The sequence below is a fragment of the Mauremys reevesii genome, linkage group 3 (genome assembly GCF_016161935.1).
Source record: "Mauremys reevesii isolate NIE-2019 linkage group 3, ASM1616193v1, whole genome shotgun sequence".
Lineage (NCBI taxonomy): Eukaryota > Metazoa > Chordata > Testudines > Geoemydidae > Mauremys > Mauremys reevesii.
The window spans coordinates 180,471,471-180,491,187 of record NC_052625.1 but is presented as its reverse complement, the minus strand read 5'-3'; the positions used below and the strand labels follow the sequence as shown (position 1 = coordinate 180,491,187).

At 43.4% G+C, this 19,717-nt stretch overlaps 1 protein-coding gene across 5 annotated transcripts in view; it reads left to right on the top strand.

The window, feature by feature from the left end:
• The window catches only part of ROCK2 (Rho associated coiled-coil containing protein kinase 2), a 176,652-nt gene that overhangs the window by 68,795 nt on the left and 88,140 nt on the right, over positions 1 to 19,717 (top strand). For all 5 annotated transcript variants that reach the window (XM_039529811.1, XM_039529814.1, XM_039529813.1 and 2 more), the window contains exon 2: positions 15,411 to 15,492. In XM_039529811.1, the coding sequence (XP_039385745.1) occupies positions 15,411 to 15,492 (82 nt within the window). The remainder of the gene's footprint in view (positions 1 to 15,410; positions 15,493 to 19,717) is intronic.

Genomic DNA, 19,717 nt, shown 5'->3' with positions numbered 1-19,717 from the left:
GTGTATAAATTCTGCTGGGATCTAAATCTCTCCTGAGGCAGATTTGAGAATGTGTGTCTGTTTTACTTCCAGCAACTTCATAATCTTGAGCAAAATATGCATCTGACAATATAGGAAATTCTCCACTCCCATGATCAATTATGGAATTAATTCAGAATGGGAGCAACCCAGCAATTATAAAAAGACATAATTCTCCCCTCCCCAAAACAAACCCCCCCCCCCAGCCCCTAGAAGTTTTATGCTGTAGTCAGGTCAAAGGCAGACTGCTAATCTCTTCCAAATTGGGGCTCTTTAGTGAACAAATAGGTCACCCACCCCTATAATATCAACCACAAATAGAAGAATTGGAACCTCCCTCAGAAGAAGTGATCTTCTGTGACCCTCTGCACCTCTGTGGTTTCTTCTACTTTGGCATGGACTGGCTTCTAATTGGAGGACTCTTCAGGGAAAGTTAAAGACCTTAAATCTACCCCATGTTTAACTTCCATTGCCTGCAGCTTTTGTTTCCAGTGTCTCATACATGCCCTGTTCTTCGTGGCTAAATGTATGGGAACATCCGTATTTTCAAGACAACTTTGACTGCTGTTTTGGGCAATGCGTCTAATGGACTTGTCCAAATGCAAAGGGAAAAGTTTTGGTTAGCCACTGGATAAAGCAATAATCAAAGCAAGGGGTAAAGAAAAGCTGCTGGCTTTATCTAGTTGTCGGAGTTAAGCCTACAGAAATTAACAGAGGGCAAGCAGCTCTTTTGTCGATTCTACTCCTCTACTAGATTTAACAAGAAAGAGAGAGCAATTCCTCTCAGGGTGTCTGGACAATTTACAGCTGAGAATAAGCTGAGAATAAGCCTTTTGAATCCTTTATTAGGTAGAAAACTGGCCCCTAACAGTGCTTTCCTCATTGAAGGCAACTTAATGTCCAAGATGAATAGCTGATCCTGTCTCTGAAGGAGTGGGAGTTTAACAGCAGAGCTTTTCAGGCAGTGTTCCAGTAATGGGAGATTCCACAGATTGATTTGTTTCAAACAACAAGAGGAAGTTAGATCTTTTTTGCTCCAGAAAGGAGGCCATGGAAAAGTGAACCCTTTTTTTTAGTGGGATTGTTATATGATGTGATGTGTTCTCTTCCCTTTCTAACTCCAGTAGGCTCAAAGATGAAGGTCAGGATCAATGTCCTCTTAATTGCCTTGCCTGAAGCTATTGACTGTTGGAAATGCCAATTTGACTTCCTTGGAGGCAGGGCCGGCTTTAGGAAGTGCGGGGCCCAATTCGCGGGGCTTGTACTCACTGGGCAGCACTCCGAGTCTTCGGCAGCGGGTCCTTCACTTGCTCCGGGTCTTCGGCGGCACTTCGGCGGTGGGTCCTTCGCGAAGACCTGGAGCGAGTGAAGGACAAGCTGTCGAAGTGCCGCCGAAGACCCGGGGTGCCGCCGGGTGACTAAAAATTAAAAAGGCCACTGGGCGCAGGGCCCTCTTAGGCACGGGGCCCGATTCGGGGGAATCAGCCTAAAGCCGGCCCTGCTTGGAGGTTATCTCTTCGCGAAGTCCTTCTGGTTTTTACTTAGGAAACAGGGATCAGTATTGTCAGTCCCCAAAAATGTGCCGTCCATTGGTACTGGAGCAGAAGTAGTATTCTGCAGAAGGTCTCCTCTGTTCCTTAGGCCTAGGATGTTACATTGCAGCATGTGTCAGAAGGATTCAGATGCTGGAGTGTTTCTGTTATACTTACAACTGGAGCAGTCCCGATGTGGAGTTTAGCATATAAAATATGTCTGTCGGACTTCTCTAGTAAGAGAAAATATCTTTTTAAAATGTCTGAATATGTATTTTATAGGAATATGTATTGTTAAACATATATTCACAAGCATGTACTTGAATAATGTATGCTTTTTCTGCTTGGGAGAGAAAATTAGCAGTAAATCTAACTGCAGGACTAAGATTCCTAGGGAAGTTTGATACTTTCTTGAAAACATGTTGAACCAAGGGATGTAATGTAGTCCCAGTTAATTTTCCTTAAATTACTAATGTAGTAGATGCTTAGTATAAAATGAGAATCTTTGTGAATGCACTTTTATCTTTTCAAAAAACACTTTCTTACAATATGACACTTGACATTTGCAAGGTATATGTGGTTTCTATTTTAAATGGAAAATTTGAAATATTAAGTGTGATTTATATTTATGAAAAGTGTAATTACTTTTGATACAGTTACTCAAAAAAGTGAGACATTCATTTAAATAGAATTGTTAAAACATACTTTGTAAACCAAGTTCCTTTCTAAAAGCTTGTAAACAAAATCTTATACATGTTTCTATCAGTAAATGTGTCATAATTATTGTAAAGTTCTGAGGATTAAAGGAATTTTCTGCTTCTTAGCTGATAATGCTTCCATGTTAGTGCAGAAATAAAATGTGTTTTTTATTTCCTGCTGCTGCTAATCTGTTCATTTTCTAATTTAAAACAGGTAGTGGCATATACTTTTGTTTAAACTACACTCTTTTGCTTCTTGTAAAATGTATTTATTCATAGTACTCTAAGCTAATTGTTTAGACCATAATGGTTTACTTAAGTTTACAGTTTATCTGGGAAACGTTCCAATTAAAACTCTAGTCTCGTTCTACCAATATTAGTAGGGACTAAAATTGCATTGTAGTCTGTAATCTGAAACTTTCCGTATTCACTTGCTATATTCTGGACCATTGTCAGAAAGCTTTACTAAACTGGTGGATCAGTTAAAATTTAAAAAAAAATTATCAATATCTTCTGACTTGTCAGCATTGGAAAGGAATACTTTGTACAACTTGAAACCTGAACATTAGTTTCTCTTTTTCCAACTCTACTTCTAGTTTTGATTTTTTAAAATTTTTTTAATTTATGTATTTTTTTGTAAATTAAATTAGTAAATTCAGTTTGGTTGTTTGGGAAGCCTTCAACAGAGTTAATACAGCCAGTTACCTATGTGGGAGAGTAATAATCAGCTTTCCTGTGTCCATCTGCTGAAGTCTGTTGTATGATATGCTATTGGAAACCTTGGAGAAACCAAATTAACAGGAAATAAATTACCCATAATACTGTTTACTTATTTATTTAAGATTTTAATTTAGGACTGAGTGCATCTTTATGCTTGTCTACTCTTTTGAAGGCAATGCTAAATCAAAAATTAAAACCGACTAAGGAATTTATAAATATAGTGACATTTGGCTCAGGACAGGTTATACTAGATGACTGGATCTTCTGTGATTGCACTGTCACAGCAAAAGTAGACATAGAATTTGTTATATATTACTGGAGTCTGAGGACAAAAATGGCAGCAGATGAGCTGTGGGAGGAGACAAATGGTGACATTTAATAGAATTGGAAATAATATTTAATAGAAGTATTTCTGGCTAAAGTATGTATATAATTTTTTAGAGTCTTTATTGCTAACTAACACTGTAATATGGGAAATATGAATTATCTATAAAAACTGTGTTCAACAAGTAAGTTATGAATCTACTGTTGCTTCTCTTTCTTCTCGCCCCTCTCCTCCAGTTTGTTTACTTTGTTCACCTGTTAAATTCCATTTTAAACTAAGTTGTAAGCTCTTTAGGGCAGAGGCTGTATCTCTCTGTCTACACTGCCTAAGAGGATGCTAATCCCTGAGTGGTGAACGTATGTGCTACTGTACTATAAACGTAATAATTGGAGATATACCAATCTCCTAGAATTGGAAGAGACCTTGAAAGGTCATCGAGTCCAGCCCCTTGCCTTCACTAGCAGGACCAATTTTTGCCCCAGATCCCTAAGTGGCCCCCTCAAGGATTGAACTCACAACCCTGGGTTTAGCAGGCCAATGCTCAAACCACTGAGCTATCCCTCCCCCTATAAATGGTAATCAAGATGTTTTTCCCCAATAGTCAAATAAATAAATACAAATCCCTGAAAAAATGTTTTAAATATTGTCCAATTGCAAAATCTGTGAGAAGAACCATATATAACGCCACGTTATAACGCGACCCGATATAATACAAATTTGGATATAACATGGTAAAGCAGCGGGGAGCCCCGGGCCCTTTAAAGCGCGGCCCGAGCCCCGCTGTTTTACCGTGTTATATCCGAATTCATGTGGGGCACCGGGCCCTTTAAGTCCCCGCCCGAGCCCAGCTGCCGGCTCCGGCAGCTGGGCTCAGGCAGGGATTTAAAGGGCCAGAGGCTCTGGCCACTGCAGGGAGCCCCAGGCCCTTTAAAGCACTGCCTGAGTCCCGCTGCTGGAGCTCTGGCGGTGATTTAAAGGGCCCAGGGCTCCTCGCAGCGACTGGAGCACTGGGCCCTTTAAATTACCACTGGGGAAGCCGGTCCAGTCCGGCACAGCGTACCGTCCTGTATCCAATATAACACAGTCTCACCTATAAGGCAGTGAGATTTTTTGGCTCCCAAGGACCGCATTATATTGGGGAAGAGGTGTATCTACGTTACATGGTTTAAATGTCTAAATATATATTTACTTGTAGATGATGACTACATTCAGATATATTTAAATACATTTATTTTTAGTCACAAGTCTAAACTACCAGATTCCATACAGTTAAAACTCAAATAATGTAATCTGTAAACAATTATTAACATTTCAAATAGTCTTCCAAAACAATAAAACCTCCCAACAGTACATGTTGCTGGAATTAGAGCCCCCTCCATCATTTCCTTCACGTACCTCTACTTACTATTTTGCTTCAGGAAAATCTTAAAACAGGGGTGGGCAAACTTTTTGCCTCGAGGTCCACATCTGAATATGGAAATTGTGTGGTGGGCCATGAATGCTCCCGAAATTGGGGGTTGGGGTGTAGGAGGGGATGAGGGCTCCGACTGGGGTGTGGGCTTTGGGGTGCAGGAGGAGGCTCCGGGCTGGGATCGAGGGGTTTGGACCATGGGATGAGGATCAGGGCTGGGGCAGGGGATTGGGGCATGGGAAGGGGTCAGGGGTGCAGGCTCCGGGTGGCACTTACCTCAAGTAGCTTCCAGAAGCAGCAGCACATGCCCCTCCACCTCCTACTCAGAGGCATGGCGCACTGCCTCATCCGCAGGCGCCGCCCCTGCAGTTCTCATTGACCGCAGTTGCCAGCCAATGGGAGTTGCGGGAGCCGCGTGGCGGGGCAAGCCCCTGACCCCGCTCCCCAGCAGGAGCTCGAGGGCCTGATTAAAATATCTTTAGGGCCAGATGGGGGCCCCGGAGCCCACCCCTGTCCTAGAAGAACAAATGAGTCTTCCAAAGTGTCCTGATAGTAATTTAAAATCAGGTTTTGGTGAGCCAAGTTGTGAAATTAATTCTAGAGCTCAGGGTCCCACAAATACTCGACCACCTTTCCTGTCCTGTTGCTGCTATATGGCTGTTAGCCTGCTTTCTAATAGTAGTTGCCACAACATGGAGAGAAGAAATCACTCCAGCAGGTCCAAAACCATTGAAAAGTCTGTTGGGTATGTTATGGTCTCATGTATAAATCCATACCGGGAAATATTATAAGGTTTTAATCAGTTAAAAAGCCATTGGATTGTTAGTTCAAGTATACATACATTTTAAAAATGCATATTCTATTTTTAGGAGTTTATAATTTCAGTAGTTGTGCTTCTAAGTCACCTAGATGATTTTGTTTTCTAGATTAGTTATGAATTGAAAACACTAAAAATGTAATTGGTATTGTACATGATGGCACTATGAAAAGATGTTTTGGCATCCGCCAACTCTTGTTCTGGTTTAATCAGGTAAACTATTATATGATTTTTTTTTCCCTTGGGGCAGTATACCACTTAACAGACAAAATTCTTTGTTCATAAAGTTAGATTCATTATGGTGAAAATAATGCAGAAGTCTAATTCTTGGTTTAAAATTGTCTTCCACAAACAAAGGCAAAAATATATAAAAGATGTCATTTCTCACTAACACTTTCTTTACAGTTCTATTTTTTTCCCAACCTTTTCTGGTTCCTGGTATTGTTTTCTGTCGTGTCCACAATTCAAGTTAGGGATGTGGGAGTATGGAATCTGTTTTTGTTTACCTCATATTTTTTTTATGCAGTATAAATTCAACCAGTTTAAATTGAAGCCAATCTACATTCACCTGCTAATATGTATTTAATCTTTCTCCGCTGAGTTTGATGTTTGCCCAAATAGTGTGTGTGTGTGTGTGTGTGTTTGTTTTTTGTTTTTTTTGGAGGGACATTATTGCTCATAGTGTGACGGGGCCTAAATCTGAGTAGGCCGGGCCATTCAGCTGAACAGGGTTGATGTAGGCATAAACCCCAAACAGGCTCAACCAGCCATTATAACTTTAGAATTAAGTGCCAACACAGGTGGGGCCAGATTCTACGCTGATTTCAATGAGATTACTTGAAATATACAGTAGCAGAGAATTTGACTGGCTGTTTTGTGGCTTCTGTTTTCTCCCCAGTTGTCTTTGTCAGAGTGAACAACACATATATTTAGCTCTTTCTTTTGTTTCCAAGGCTTTCCCTTACTTAGTTTTTCCTCCATTTATTTAGGTCTTCAGACTGTACAAGATGCCTGCTTAGAAGGCAAAATTGAGGGCTGCTTTCAAAGTGGATTCCTAGGGGCTATCTGTTCTGGGAAATCCTCTCTTCTGATGCAGGAGAATGCTGAAAAAAACCTTTTAATTTAGATTTGTCTGCTGGAGAAATGCAATATAAAGAGTGTTTAAGCGAATTTACACAAGTAGATCTTTTTTGATAGGACTGGGCTTGCCTTTGCTTTTGCCAACAATGTGTGTATTTGGTTCCTGCTATTTTTAGTTCTGATGGCTTTAAACCTTTTGTAATAACAGAAAGAGGAAGTGAACAGTGAAATCACTTTAATAACATATTTCCTGGTAGGAATGACTTATCTATGAGGCCTAGACAGAGGATGTCATTTCCTGGATTACTTATCTTCAGTTTGGATGGTCTGTTTTACTGTATAATCTTTTGACCCAGGCATGTTCATCAATGTTCATAAATGTAATACAAATTTAATGCTCTTAGGTGAAAGATGCCTTTCAGCAACAGTTTAGAGCTTAAAACATCTGTTGGTCAAGTATTAAAATATAGAGAGGTCTTTCATACAATAAAACGTATTTGAAATGCCTCATATTTGTTTAATGTTTTTGTGAACCTTAATATTTGCTTCCTTTGAAAGAACTTTTACAAGACTCTTTCTACCACTTCTCCCAGGAATAAAGCAAACACACAGAAATATTGGCCTTTGGGTTTGTTTTTAGCTTCTACTTTTATTTAAAAAAAATTATAAATATCACCTAAAACAAACATGCAACTTCAAAGATAAACTTTAGACTTTGAAATGCTGCTTGTTTTCACCAGGCCTGATTTTGTTGTTGCACTTTGTGGATGATAGACATCCGAAATTAGTAAGATTTCTAGTGATCTAGGATGGACCTAGGTGGCATAATTTTCATCTCAATTTCTATGACTGTTCATTGGCAGCTACATGTAAAAGCTGTTTAAATTTTTATGAACAGAATTTGTGGAAAGCTGGGAGAAGAAAGAGCTAATCATTGTACATTTGCCATAATTAAAGCGATACAATTTTACAATCTTCATAAAATATAGGAATTGGTGGGTTGAAGAGAAGGCTCCTTGACATAAGTGTAAAGGTGTGGCCACTCACGAGCGCCTCTTGCTGGCCCGGTGCATGCCTGTTTTTTTGGTGCCCTCTGCTGGCAGTTTCTCTTTTTAGATGGGTTTTCAGTGACTCAGCCCTAAAGCCGAGTCACATGCAGTCTGTTCGTGAAACAAATGGAAAACAAACCCCTTCCAGGGTAGCATAGTCCAACAAAAGGTTGGCCCCTTCCCGAAGTCCTGAGTCCTGTCTCTGGGCCTGTTTAAGCACTTGCCCCCTTCTTGATTGCCAACCAAAACTTGTCTCCTTGGCCACTCTGCCTGTTGGGGGACCCAGGCCCGCCCATTACCCCAACCCAGGGACCCTACAACTAGCAGTCACCTGGTGCTTCCTTCACTTTTGTCTATTGCTGCATTGCCTGGGTTGCTTCCCACTCTGTCTCAACAGCCTCTGCCTGTTCTTCATTTAAGCAGCGTCTCTCCCAGGCCTCCTTGCCTAGAGATTCAGTAATAATCTCTGCCCTCTTCTCTCAGGGTTCTTTCTCACAGGCTTCTTTACTTGGTGAGCTTATAACAAGTTTCTCGCTCTTGTCGGGGTTCTTTCTCCCAGGCCTCTGTGCCTGGAGAGCTTCAGAGTCTACCTCTGCTAAGGCAGGGTTTCTCCGCAGTGTCTGTACCTTCCACTCCTCCTGTGTCCCAGCCAGCTACTGCTCTGTCCAGCTGCTGCAGTTTCCTCAGTCACTCAGGAACAGGGTCCTTCCTTGAGCCTCTTTAGGTCGCGAGGAGGACCCCACTCTACTGCCTTTTTTCTGGGGTGGAGTGTTGTAGGAGCGCAGGGCTGTCTGGAGGACCTGAAAGGGCCTGGTACACCCCATCACCGTAAGACATTGTTAAAATGTCACAGTGTGATGTTGATAACTTACATTTAACTGTTACAATTGTGTGGACCTTCTGGTACAGTGTCACTAAAATGTATAATTTGATGCCTTTTCCCCCCCCCGTATCTATAAATAGGATATAGATTGAACATACTAATCCATTCATTTAAAAAAAATATAATGCAAAAAGACCTTGCAGTTTGTAAATAGCCAGAAGTAAGTAAGAAAGACCAGCAGTCCAAGACATCCAGTATCCATCTCTGGCAGTATGCACAGTGGCACAGGGTGGTGCCCCAATGCAAGTGAGTGAAATGATATCTCATCCATCTCTCTCCTCCATCTCTCTCTCCTGCCATCCATCTCCATCCACCACACAGGCTAGGGGACCACCATGGCCCCCCACCATGCTAATAGCCATTGCCATTAAACATTTTTATAGTCTTTTTAGTCCCTTTTAAACCTAGTCCTTTAAAACTAGCCCACAGCCTCCTCCAGGTAAAGAGTTCAAGTTGCTATTTGAATTTTGAAGAAACTATTTGTTTTTTTTTTTTTTACTTTGTTTATATCAATTTTATTAATTTCATTTTGGTGATAAGTTTTCCTTATATTATGTGAAATAAATAATACTTTTTTATCCACTTTCTCAAACATCACTCATGATTTTATATACCACTCATGTCCCCTCTTCTCTTTTTCTTTTTTCCAAGTCCTCCCCTCTTTCCTCTTTCCTCTCCCAGGGACCTTCCCTCTCCCTAAATTATTTTAGTTTTTCTTTTTCTTTTTTTTTTGAGTTTCTAGTGCTATTTTATCTTTTTGAGACACGAGATGTACACTGTACACAGATTATATAACCATGGATTTATATATATAATAAATATAATCTAGTATTCTCAGTCTGATTCTCTATCCTTTTTCCTTTTTTTGATCGCTCTGCTTTTTTCGTTGACCTGCACACTGATCTTATCATTCAAACAACTAGATCTTTTTTAACTCTTCTTTTTTTTAATTAGTGTAGCTATGTAGCAGCCCCATCATAGTTTGTATTTTTTTTTAGTTTATTTTTTACATTTATCCACATTAAATATCATATTCCATTTTTCATTTTTTTGCCATTTGTTTGTTTGTTGTCTTTTGAAGTTCTTTTTTTTCTGCTTCTCTGTCTTCTTCTATCTTTAACTATCTTGAGCAGTTCAGTATCATTTGCCACCTCACTTACCACCACTCCTTTCTCTTCCAGATCATAATTGAATAAATTGAATAGGATTGGTAGGACTGACCTTGGGAACACAGTTACCCTCTCCATTCTGATTCTGAGAATTACCATTAATCCCTTTGTTTGTTGTCTGTCCTTTAAACAGTTTTCTCAATCCATGAGGACTCCTTTTTTATCCCATGACAGCTTAATTTACATAAGAGCCTTTGGAATTTTCAGTTCTCTTCCAACTTGTACAGATTCTGGAGTAGTAGTTTAAAAAAAACCAACAAATTACAGTGACTGTGACAGACTGACAATATCCTGGTTAAACCTTATGGAATTAAGAGAAACTTCTTAAGTTAAACCTTATTGAATTAGGGTTAATATCTTTGGGGGCCCATTGTATTAAAAATTTAATTGTGTATGTGTTGTTATGGAATTAAATGTACCTTCTCGAGTTGGAGGGGTTTGCTAATATACTTTCTCTGTTATCAGCCCTTTGAAGCCAACCCCTGGAGGGGTATGCATATGCTAGTGCAAACTCGATTCTCCAGGAACCAACAGACAAAGAGAGGATTTTTGGATAAATAGCCTGGTTTTAATGTGACTCAGGGCCTTCTTCCTGATCCAGCAAACGGACAAGACCTCTGGTCCACGGAGGGCCCCAATCCTTAGGGTAGGATGGAAAGACTGGGGCTACTGAAGCCCCATAAGACTGTGTGCTTGTTCTGAGCTGGAGCTGTGATGAACTTGTGATCACAAAGGAAAATCCTTGGGTGAGGTTTGAAGGACTGCTTCTGCCAGAGCCCATGGTAAAGTTGGGATGTTCTCTGGTAAGCTTATTAGCATGAGTGCAGGTTCTTTTATTGTTTTTGATATGTTTTCTCTGTCATGCTTTTACCTTAAGGATAAAATAGGCTTGTATATAGGGGCGGCTCCAGGCACCAGCATGCCAAGCACGTGCGTGGGGTGGCATGCCACGGGGGGGCGCTCTGCCGGTCGCTGGTAGGGTGGCAGGCGACTCCGGTGGACCTCCCGCAGGCGTGCCTGCGGGAGGTCCACCAAAGCCACGGGACCAGCAGACGGTGGGACCAACGGACCCTCCGCAGGCACGCCTGCGGGAGGTCCACCAGAGCTGCCTGCCGCCCTCCCGGCGACCGGCCGAGCGCCCCCCGCGGCATGCCGCCCTGCTTGGGGCGGCAAAATGTCTAGAGCTGCCCCTGCTTGTATAAGAAGTGCTTTGTGGGTAACTTATAATTGTAGCAATTCAGCCTTTTAATTGTCTCCTGAAGAGAAAGCAAGCAGGTATGCTTGAGCAACCCAGCCTGTCTCTGCTGGGAATAACACAGTGAAGCCAGGGAACAGTGTAGGCTACAAATACCCCAGTCAAATGAGAGTGAGATGCCAATCTCCACGAAGGAGAGGCAATGACTGGGGAGTTGGAAACCTGCGAGTGGGTGCCTTTGGTGGACCACTGAAGGGAAATACAGGTGCAGTTACCATGAACTGGGACAGTGACAATAAATGGAGAGCAAGTAGGAGATATGGGTCCATACAGGGAGCAGTGGAGTTAGGAGGACTGTTGGTGTTTGGGAAAAGAACCGGTTTTACTATTGAGTCTATGCAGGTACATATAGTAACTAACATCCCTGATCTGTATCTAAGATAAATTCAGGCTCAATTATGGATCTGTAGTCAACTGAGGGGTTCTGAGGGATGACAAAATCAGATGATGGTTGAGGTTTACAGCATCAGAACCTCCTTATGGAATTGTAGCCCTATTATTTGTATTGTTGGTAGTCCTTAGTAGCCAATCACTGTGGTACACAATTGCAGTTGGGGCCCCATTGTGCTGGATTCTATAAAATGGTAGTGACAGTCCCCCACCTGCACTTAGATCATCAGTTCCACTTCTTAGCCTCACCTGTCTCCCTTTCACATTATGCATTCTGAACAGCCTTAAATCTGACTGTGTATTGGTTGTTTGTTTTGCTGAGTAGTTTAAGGTGGTTTGTTTTATAAACTACATTGCAGATAGTTCTGTACATGGTTAATGTTGATTCGTATAAGTGAGTGAGTTATTGTGCCAGATTACAAATAGTGTCTGTGAGGTGTTTGTGAGTAATGTTCGGAAAAACTTACGTAAGTGGATTATCTAAATTTTTAGTGAACATACCACATGCTGCCAACTACAGGGGTTCTTGTGCCTTCCTCTGAACCATCTGATGCTGGCCACTATTGGAGATAGAATGCTAGACTGGATGTATTAAGGGTATGATCTGGTATAGCAATTCCTATGATAGTAAATTTATAAAGGTAGAAATTACAGAATTGAAATCTGCATGTTTGTGGTGGTATATTTATGGTCAGTTAAGGCTTCTCATAAGTTTTTCACAAGGAGACTACATCTAAGAGTATGGCTTCAGTTGTGTCTGCAGTTCCTTCAAAAAGTACATCATGGTGTCAGACTTCTGGAAGATAGCGGTGACAGCTTTTAACAGTGTGTTAGGAGCAAGCAAACAGATCAGGAGTTCTCTCCTCTTCCTTTGGGGAAACTGGTGTGACACCCTGGCTCCCCTTTATTCACCACTGTCATATAATTAGGATAGATTTTGTACAAAGTATGTGTTGTGAGGTATTAGTCTAAAAGTCTTGAGCTGCTAAACATTAATATCTCATTGGATTGTATGTGCTGTCATTGTTATGAAGTTTGACCATGTATGTGTTACTGAAACATGTGAAAACACACACAAGCAGCCTTTCAGGTATAACAGTAAAAAGGCCAAACAATGTTTAATGGCTTATTGAAGAAATGCACACAAGCACAAGGAATTGTGTATGATAGAAACCTCTCAGAGGTAGCACTACACAATGGGAACTGTTTGACCCAGGTCACAGCAAAAGAGCTTTCCAGCAAGTGAGAAGATATAAAAGGGGGAAATGACATCATGATGGTACCTCACTCTCCCTACAACAACAACACCTGGAAACACCTGAGGAACAAAGACTGAACTGGGGGAAGTGATGATCCCAGACTAAAGGGATTTCTAGCCTGTGTATGAAAACCTGGGAAATCCAAGCTGCAAAGGAAAGGCAGCTTGTGCTTTAAGAATCTGCCAACCTATTTATCACTTAGGGTGAGAATTTGCTAATTCATATCTAACCTATTTAGTATGTTAAACGTAGTTTGTTTCAGAGTGGTAGCCGTGATAGTCTGTATCAGCAAAAACAACGAGGAGTCCTTGTGGCATCTTAGAGACTAACAAATTTATTCGGGCACAAACTTTTGTGGGCTAGAGCCCACTTCATCAGATGCATGGAGTAGAAAATACAGGAGCAGGTATAAATACATGAAAAGATGTGAATTGCCTTACCCAGTGTGAGGTTAGTCTAACGAGACAATTCAGTTGACAGCAGGATACCAAGGGAGGAAAAATAACTTTTGAAGTGGTAATGAGAGTGGCCCATTTCAGACAGTTGACAAGAAGGTGTAACAGTAGGGGGAAACTAGGTTTAGATTTTGTAATGACCCAACCACTCTGTCTTTATTCAGGCCTAATCTGAAGGTGTCCAGTTTGCAAATTAATTCCAGTTCTGCAGTTTCACGTCAGAGTCTGTTTTTGAAGTTTTTTTGTTGAAGAATTGCCACTTTTAGGTCTGTTATTGAGTGACCAGGGAGATTGAAGTGTTCTCCTACTGGTTTTCTAATGTTATGATTCCTACTATCAGATTTGTGTCCATTTATTCTTTTGCGCAGAGACTGTCCGGTTTGGCCAATGTATGTGGCAGAGGGGCATTGCTGGCACATGATGGCATATATCACGTTGGTAGATGTGCAGTTGAATGAGCCCCTGATGGTGTGGCTGATGTGATTAGGTCCTATGATGGTGTCCCTTGAATAGATAAGTGGACAGAGTTGGCACCGGGGTTTGTTGCAGCGTTTGTTCCGGGGTTGGTGTTTTTATTGTGTGGCGTGTAGTTGCTGGTGAGTATTTGCTTCAGGTTGGGGGGGCTTCTGTAAGCGAGGACTGGCCTCTCCAGCAAGGTCTTTGAGAGTGAGGGGTCGTCCTTCAGGATAGGTTGTAGATCTTTGATGATGCACTGGAGAGGTTTTAGTTGAGCGCTGTAGGTGATGGCTAGTGGCGTTCTGTTACTCTCTTTGTTGAGCCTGTCTTGTAGTAGGTGACTTCTGGGTACCCTTCTGACTCTGTCAGTCTGTTTCTTCACTTTACCAGATGGGTATTGTAGCTTAATTTCCCCTATGTTCTTTTGACATAGCAGGTCAGTTTTGTACAAACTCCTTTTTCCTTGAAGAAATACCAGTTTGGTAAAATTTTGGAATTTAACAAGTTTGTTGTCAGTACATTTAAACACAAGATAGTGGTTCTGGTGCTGGTATTCTCCAGAGCAGTGGTGGGCGGCGAACTGCTGCCATTGGGAACTGCAGGTGGCCGTGCCTGCAGACGGTCAATATAAACAGTCTCACGGCCCACAGGTTGCCCACCACTGCTCTGGAGTGTACATAATTTTTTTCATGATAAAGTCATTGCATTATAGTACTAGTATTAGGTGAATTGAAAAATACTATTTTTTTTATGTTTTACAGTGCAAATATTTGTAATAAAAATAAATATAAAGTGAGCACTGTGCACTTTGTATTCTGTGTTGTAATTGAAATCAATGTATTAGAAAATGTAGAAAACATCCAAAATATTTAAATAAAATGGTATTCTCTTATTGTTTAACAGCACGATTAATCGTATGATTAAATTTTTAATCACTGGACAGCCCTAATAATCACATTTTCTGGACCAAAAATCTGGCCTAACTCTTGAATTTATGCTAATGAGAAGGAATGTGTGTTCTTTTTTATATGTATCTATGTTGTAGCACAAATCTTTCATTATGCTTATCTTGAGGACCATATTGGTTCTACCTTTTGGCTGTTTCCCACCTGATAAGCATTTCCCCTCAGCTCTCCTGCCTGCTTCTGTAGATGGGGGATTTGGATGACCTCTGATTCTTCTGAATACATGAAACTCCCTTTAGCGGTTTCTTTGTTTCTTCATGATTGGACAATTTATGTATTTTGAGAGACAGCCTTTTGAGCTTTGGTTTCTAAGAGGAGGAATCCAGTTAATATGGTTTATTTAGAGGATAAATTTTTCATTTTTCCTTCTCTGAAGATGTCATTGGACTAGATTCTCAATCACCTGTCCTACTTCCCGTCTGTGTTGATAAGGGAAAGTAATATTTTCAACAACTAAACTTTTTTTAATAGACTCTTTCTGTTCTATAAATATTCTTTGGACTTCTATTATACTTCGATTTTGGGGAACTCTTTGCTTCCCATTCATAAAAGTTACTGAAACAGAGGCATACTGTACAGAGGCATTGGCAATTGATATCAGAATGAGGATTGCCTTACTGTGCCTCAAAGAACGAAAACGTTTTAAGATGTAGGGAAGTTCTGGCTTGTCTTGTCCTAGGGAGTCCGGATTCAAGATCAGAAATCCAGTGAAATGGTATCTTCAGTGAGGGAGAATTCTAAAACACATGCTGCTGCCTTGTACCTGTGCAATCCTTCTGTGTTCATTAAGATAACTATTTGCATAATGGAATTGTAGTCTGTGCTTGAGTAATATAGAACCATACTTATTACAATAGTTTTAAGACAGAGGTTAATTTTGAAATTCTAGAAGCATGTTTACAATTAAGTTATTTTTATTTCTTTACAGGATGGCCTGAATTCTTTGGTCCTTGATCTGGATTTTCCAGCACTGAGGAAAAACAAGAACATAGATAATTTCTTAAATAGATGTAAGTTGCACTTAAACATGTTTGTTGTCATGATTGCACTATAACAGTCTTGGAAGCTGAATGTGAAGAAATACTATACATTACTTATGTGCACTTTGCTAATCACCACAAAACAGAGCCTGCACTCTAAAAACAGCATTCCCTTCTCAGTAGATACTTGAGAGCACATTGCTGTTGTGATGTTTCATTACTAAAATTTAATTACTCTTACAAATGTATTGCAAAGTATTTATTAGTATACTGATCAATACTAAAATATTATCAATAATTAAAACAATACTAGTCAAATGAGTATTTTTATGATCCATTATCCTTACTTTATTTTATCTTTTGCTTAAGTACCAATTTCAAAATTCATTAATTCACAAGTCTTGCAGTTAGTGAGGTTCTATTGTAATCTGCAGAAAATAAGTATGTAATTACTCAAAATGGCATACACTGTCATGTAAATTTTTAATAAAACTATACTTTTAATTCAGAAAAGTCCGTCTACCACATCTTAAATGGATTTTAAAGTATGGTCGTTTAGTTGCAATGTTTGTTTTAGGTGCATATTTGCCATGTAAATAACAAATTTAATACGACTCTGTTAAGCCATGTCAAAACATAGCTGTTGTCTATGCAAGGAAAATTTTCCCCAAAATTCAGTCTTGTTTTAAAACCAATTGGAGCTGCTGTATAGACAAAGCTGTGTTAGCTGATGCAGTTTTTATAACTAGCTTAGTTAAAACTGATTTCTAAACTAGAACTCAAGCTTGTTTGGTGGTGGGGGAGGGAATTTGCAACTAATCAGGGGATACCCACTCCTTTCAAATGTTAAAGTGTCCTGTAAAAGCATGCATAAGCCAGGGAATAAAAGGAGGAACCATAACTCTGGTCTGGGGAGCAAAAATTCCTTTGGTTATCTGTCCCTTAAGGGTAGTATGGTCTAATGGTCTGCCTACCCCATTATGTGGCCTGGCCCTTTAAGAGATTGAAAGATCTGATTATATATACAAGGATCTGGGAGACACTTGGAGAGAGGAAGCAGTCCTGGGGGTAAGAAGCATTCAGGAGAAAATCACATTACTGTTTCTTTAAGGACTTATGGCTTGGAGCTTTGCAGAGAGGGTAGAGCAAGGCTCCCCTCTCACACAACCAATTGAGAATGACCTGGGAGAAAGGGACTAGCATAAAGGTGGCCTCCTCTCTCACGGCAGAACAGATGCCAGGAGATACTAGCAATGAAAGGCTGGCTTGCGGAGCAACATGAATGCTAATTAAGAAAAAGGGACTAGCTGGGGCAGAAGCTGGTAAAGGCCCCCCAGTTGCCTAATATAGAACTCATTTCCGGAGAGGAGACCTGAGAGCTCCTAGAAAAATCTGACTAACAGAACCCAGCTCCATGGAGGAGAGCTGGGGAGACTCCCGGGTAGGGAGAAAGTAGTACAGCCCCATTCTAAAAAGAAGAGCTGGGGATTCCTGCTTAAGGAAGGACTGGAAAGGGGCAACCCCAAAAAAGAACCACAAAGGGTTCCTGGACCAGAGACTGTTCTCTGGTCCTGTTGTGAAAGAAACATATTCAGTAGTATGCTTAACCACTTGATGGCTATTGAACCTCACAGGTACATCCTAGCAGATTGTACCTGCTATGCTGCTGAATGTGCTAGATACACCTCTACCTCAATATAACGCTGTCCTCGGGAGCTAAAAAATCTTACCGCGTTATAGGTGAAACCGCGTTATATTGAACTTGCTTTGATCCACTGGAGTGCACAGCTCCCCCCCCCCCGAGTACTGCTTTACCGTGTTATATCCAAATTAGTGTTATATCAGGTTGCATTATATCGAGGTAGAGGCATAGGCGCCGACTTATATGGGGCTCTGGGGCTTTAGCCCCATGAATCAATCCCAAGCAGGGGCTCTGCCCCACCAATGTTTTTTCTCCCCTGCTTGGAGCGCCCCCCCGCGGCTGCCGCCGCCGCCACCAGGGCTGCCTAGAGCCCTTTAAATCCCAGCCGCGGCCGGGAATCAGAGGGCTCTGGGCTGCCTGCTGCAGCGGGAAGCCCAGAGCCCTCTGATTCCCGGCTGCGGCTGGGATTTAAAAGGCTCTGGGCTCCCCGTGGTTGCAGGCAGCCCAGAGCCCTCTGATTCCCGGCTGCGGCTGGGATTTAAAAGGCTCTGGGCTGCCCGCCACAGCAGGCAGCCCAGAGCCCTTTAAATCCCAGCAGCGGCTGAGATTTAAAAGGCTCTGGGCTCCCCGCGGTTGCAGGCAGCCCAGAGCCCTCTGATTCCCAGCGGCGGCTGGGATTTAAAAGGCTCTGGGCTCCCCGCGTTTGCAGGCAGCCCAGAGCCCTTTAAATCCCAGCCGCGGCCGGGAATAAGAGGGCTCTGGGCTGCCTTCTGCAGACGGAAGCCCAGAGCCCTCTGATTCCCGGCCGCGGCTGGGATTTAAAAGGCTCTGGGCTCCCCGCGGTTGCAGGCAGCCCAGAGCCCTTTAAATCCCAGCAGCGGCTGAGATTTAAAAGGCTCTGGGCTCCCCGCGGTTGCAGGCAGCCCAGAGCCCTCTGATTCCCAGCGGCGGCTGGGATTTAAAAACTCTGGGCTCCCGCGTTTGCAGGCAGCCCAGAGCCCTTTAAATCCCAGCCCCGGCTGAGATTTAAAGGGCTCTGCGCTCCCCGCTGCAGCGGGAAGCCCAGAGCCCTTTAAATCCCAGCCGCGGCCGGGAATAAAAGGGCTCTGGGCTGCCGGCGGCAGCGGGAAGCCCAGAGCCCTCTGATTACCGGCCGCGGCTGGGATTTAAAACTCTGGGCTCCCGCGGTTGCAGGCAGCCCAGAGCCCTTAAATCCCAGCCGCGGCAGAGATTTAAAGGGCTCTGGGCTCCCCGCGGTTGCAGGCAGCCCAGAGCCCTCTGATTCCCGGCCGCGGCTGGGATTTTAAAAGCTCTGTGCTCCCCGCGAGTGCAGGCAGCCCAGAGCCCTTTAAATCCCAGCCGCGGCTGAGATTTAAAGGGCTCAGGGCTCACCGCGGTTGCAGGCAGCCCAGTGCCCTCTGATTCCCGGCGGCGGCTGGGATTTAAAAGGCTCTGGGCTGCCTGCCGCAGCAGACAGCCCAGAGCCCTCTGATTCCCGGCCGTGGCTGGGATTTAAAGGGCTCTGGGCTCCCCCCCGCAGCGGGAAGCCCAGAGCCCTCTGATTCCCGGCCGCGGCTGGGATTTTAAAAGCTCTGTGCTCCCCGCGGGTGCAGGCAGCCCAGAGCCCTTTAAATCCCAGCCGCGGCTGAGATTTAAAGGGGTCTGGGCTCCCCGCCGCAGCGGGCAGCGCCGAGCCCGCTGAGTCCCGGCCGCGGCTGGGATTTAAAGCGTCTCAGCTCCCCGGTTGCCGGCAGCCCAGAGCCCTTTAATTCCCTGCCGCGGCTGATTTTTTAAGGGCTGCGGGCTCCCCGCGGTTGCAGGCTGCCCAGAGCCCTTTAAATCCCAGCAGGCTGAGATTTAAAGGGTTCTGGGCTCCCCGCAGCGGGCAGCCCAGAGCCCTCCGATTCCCGCCCCGGCTGGGATTTAAAAGGCCCTGGGCTGCCTGCGGTTGCAGGCAGCCCAGAGTCCTCTGACTCCCAGCCGGGGCTGGGATTTAAAGGGCTCTGGGATCCCCGCTGCCAGCAGCCCAGAGCCCTTTGAATCCCAGCCTCTGTCTGCTGATTGCCCTCCCCAGACCCCTGCCCCAACTGCCCCCAGAACCTCCACCCCTATCTAAGCCCCACTGGTCCTTGTTCCCCAATTACCCCCTCCCGAGACTCCTGCCCCTAACTGCCCCTTGGGACCTCAGCCCCTATCTAAGCCTCTCTTCTCCTTGTCCCCAACTGCCCCCTCCTGAGACCCCACCCAACTTCCCCCAGGACCGCACCCCTACCTGTCCCCAGATAAACCTCTTAGACTCCCATGCCTAACCAATAGCTGCCAGTCCCCTGACTGCCCCTTGAACCTCTGCCCCATCCAACTCCCCTGCTCTTTGTACCTTGACTGCCCCCGGAACTCCCTACCTCTTCTCCAACCCCCAAACTGCTTACTGTGCCACTCAGACCAGCGTATCTGGCTCCATGCAGCTCCAGACAGTTGCTGCCATGCTCCCCCATGGAGCCCACAGCCCTCTCCCACCCCGAGCACCTGCCTTCCAGATTTGAACACCTCAAAATTCAGGAGTGCTCAAGCTCGGTTTGGGCAGCTTTTACTTCATTTCTCCCAAATCAGTTT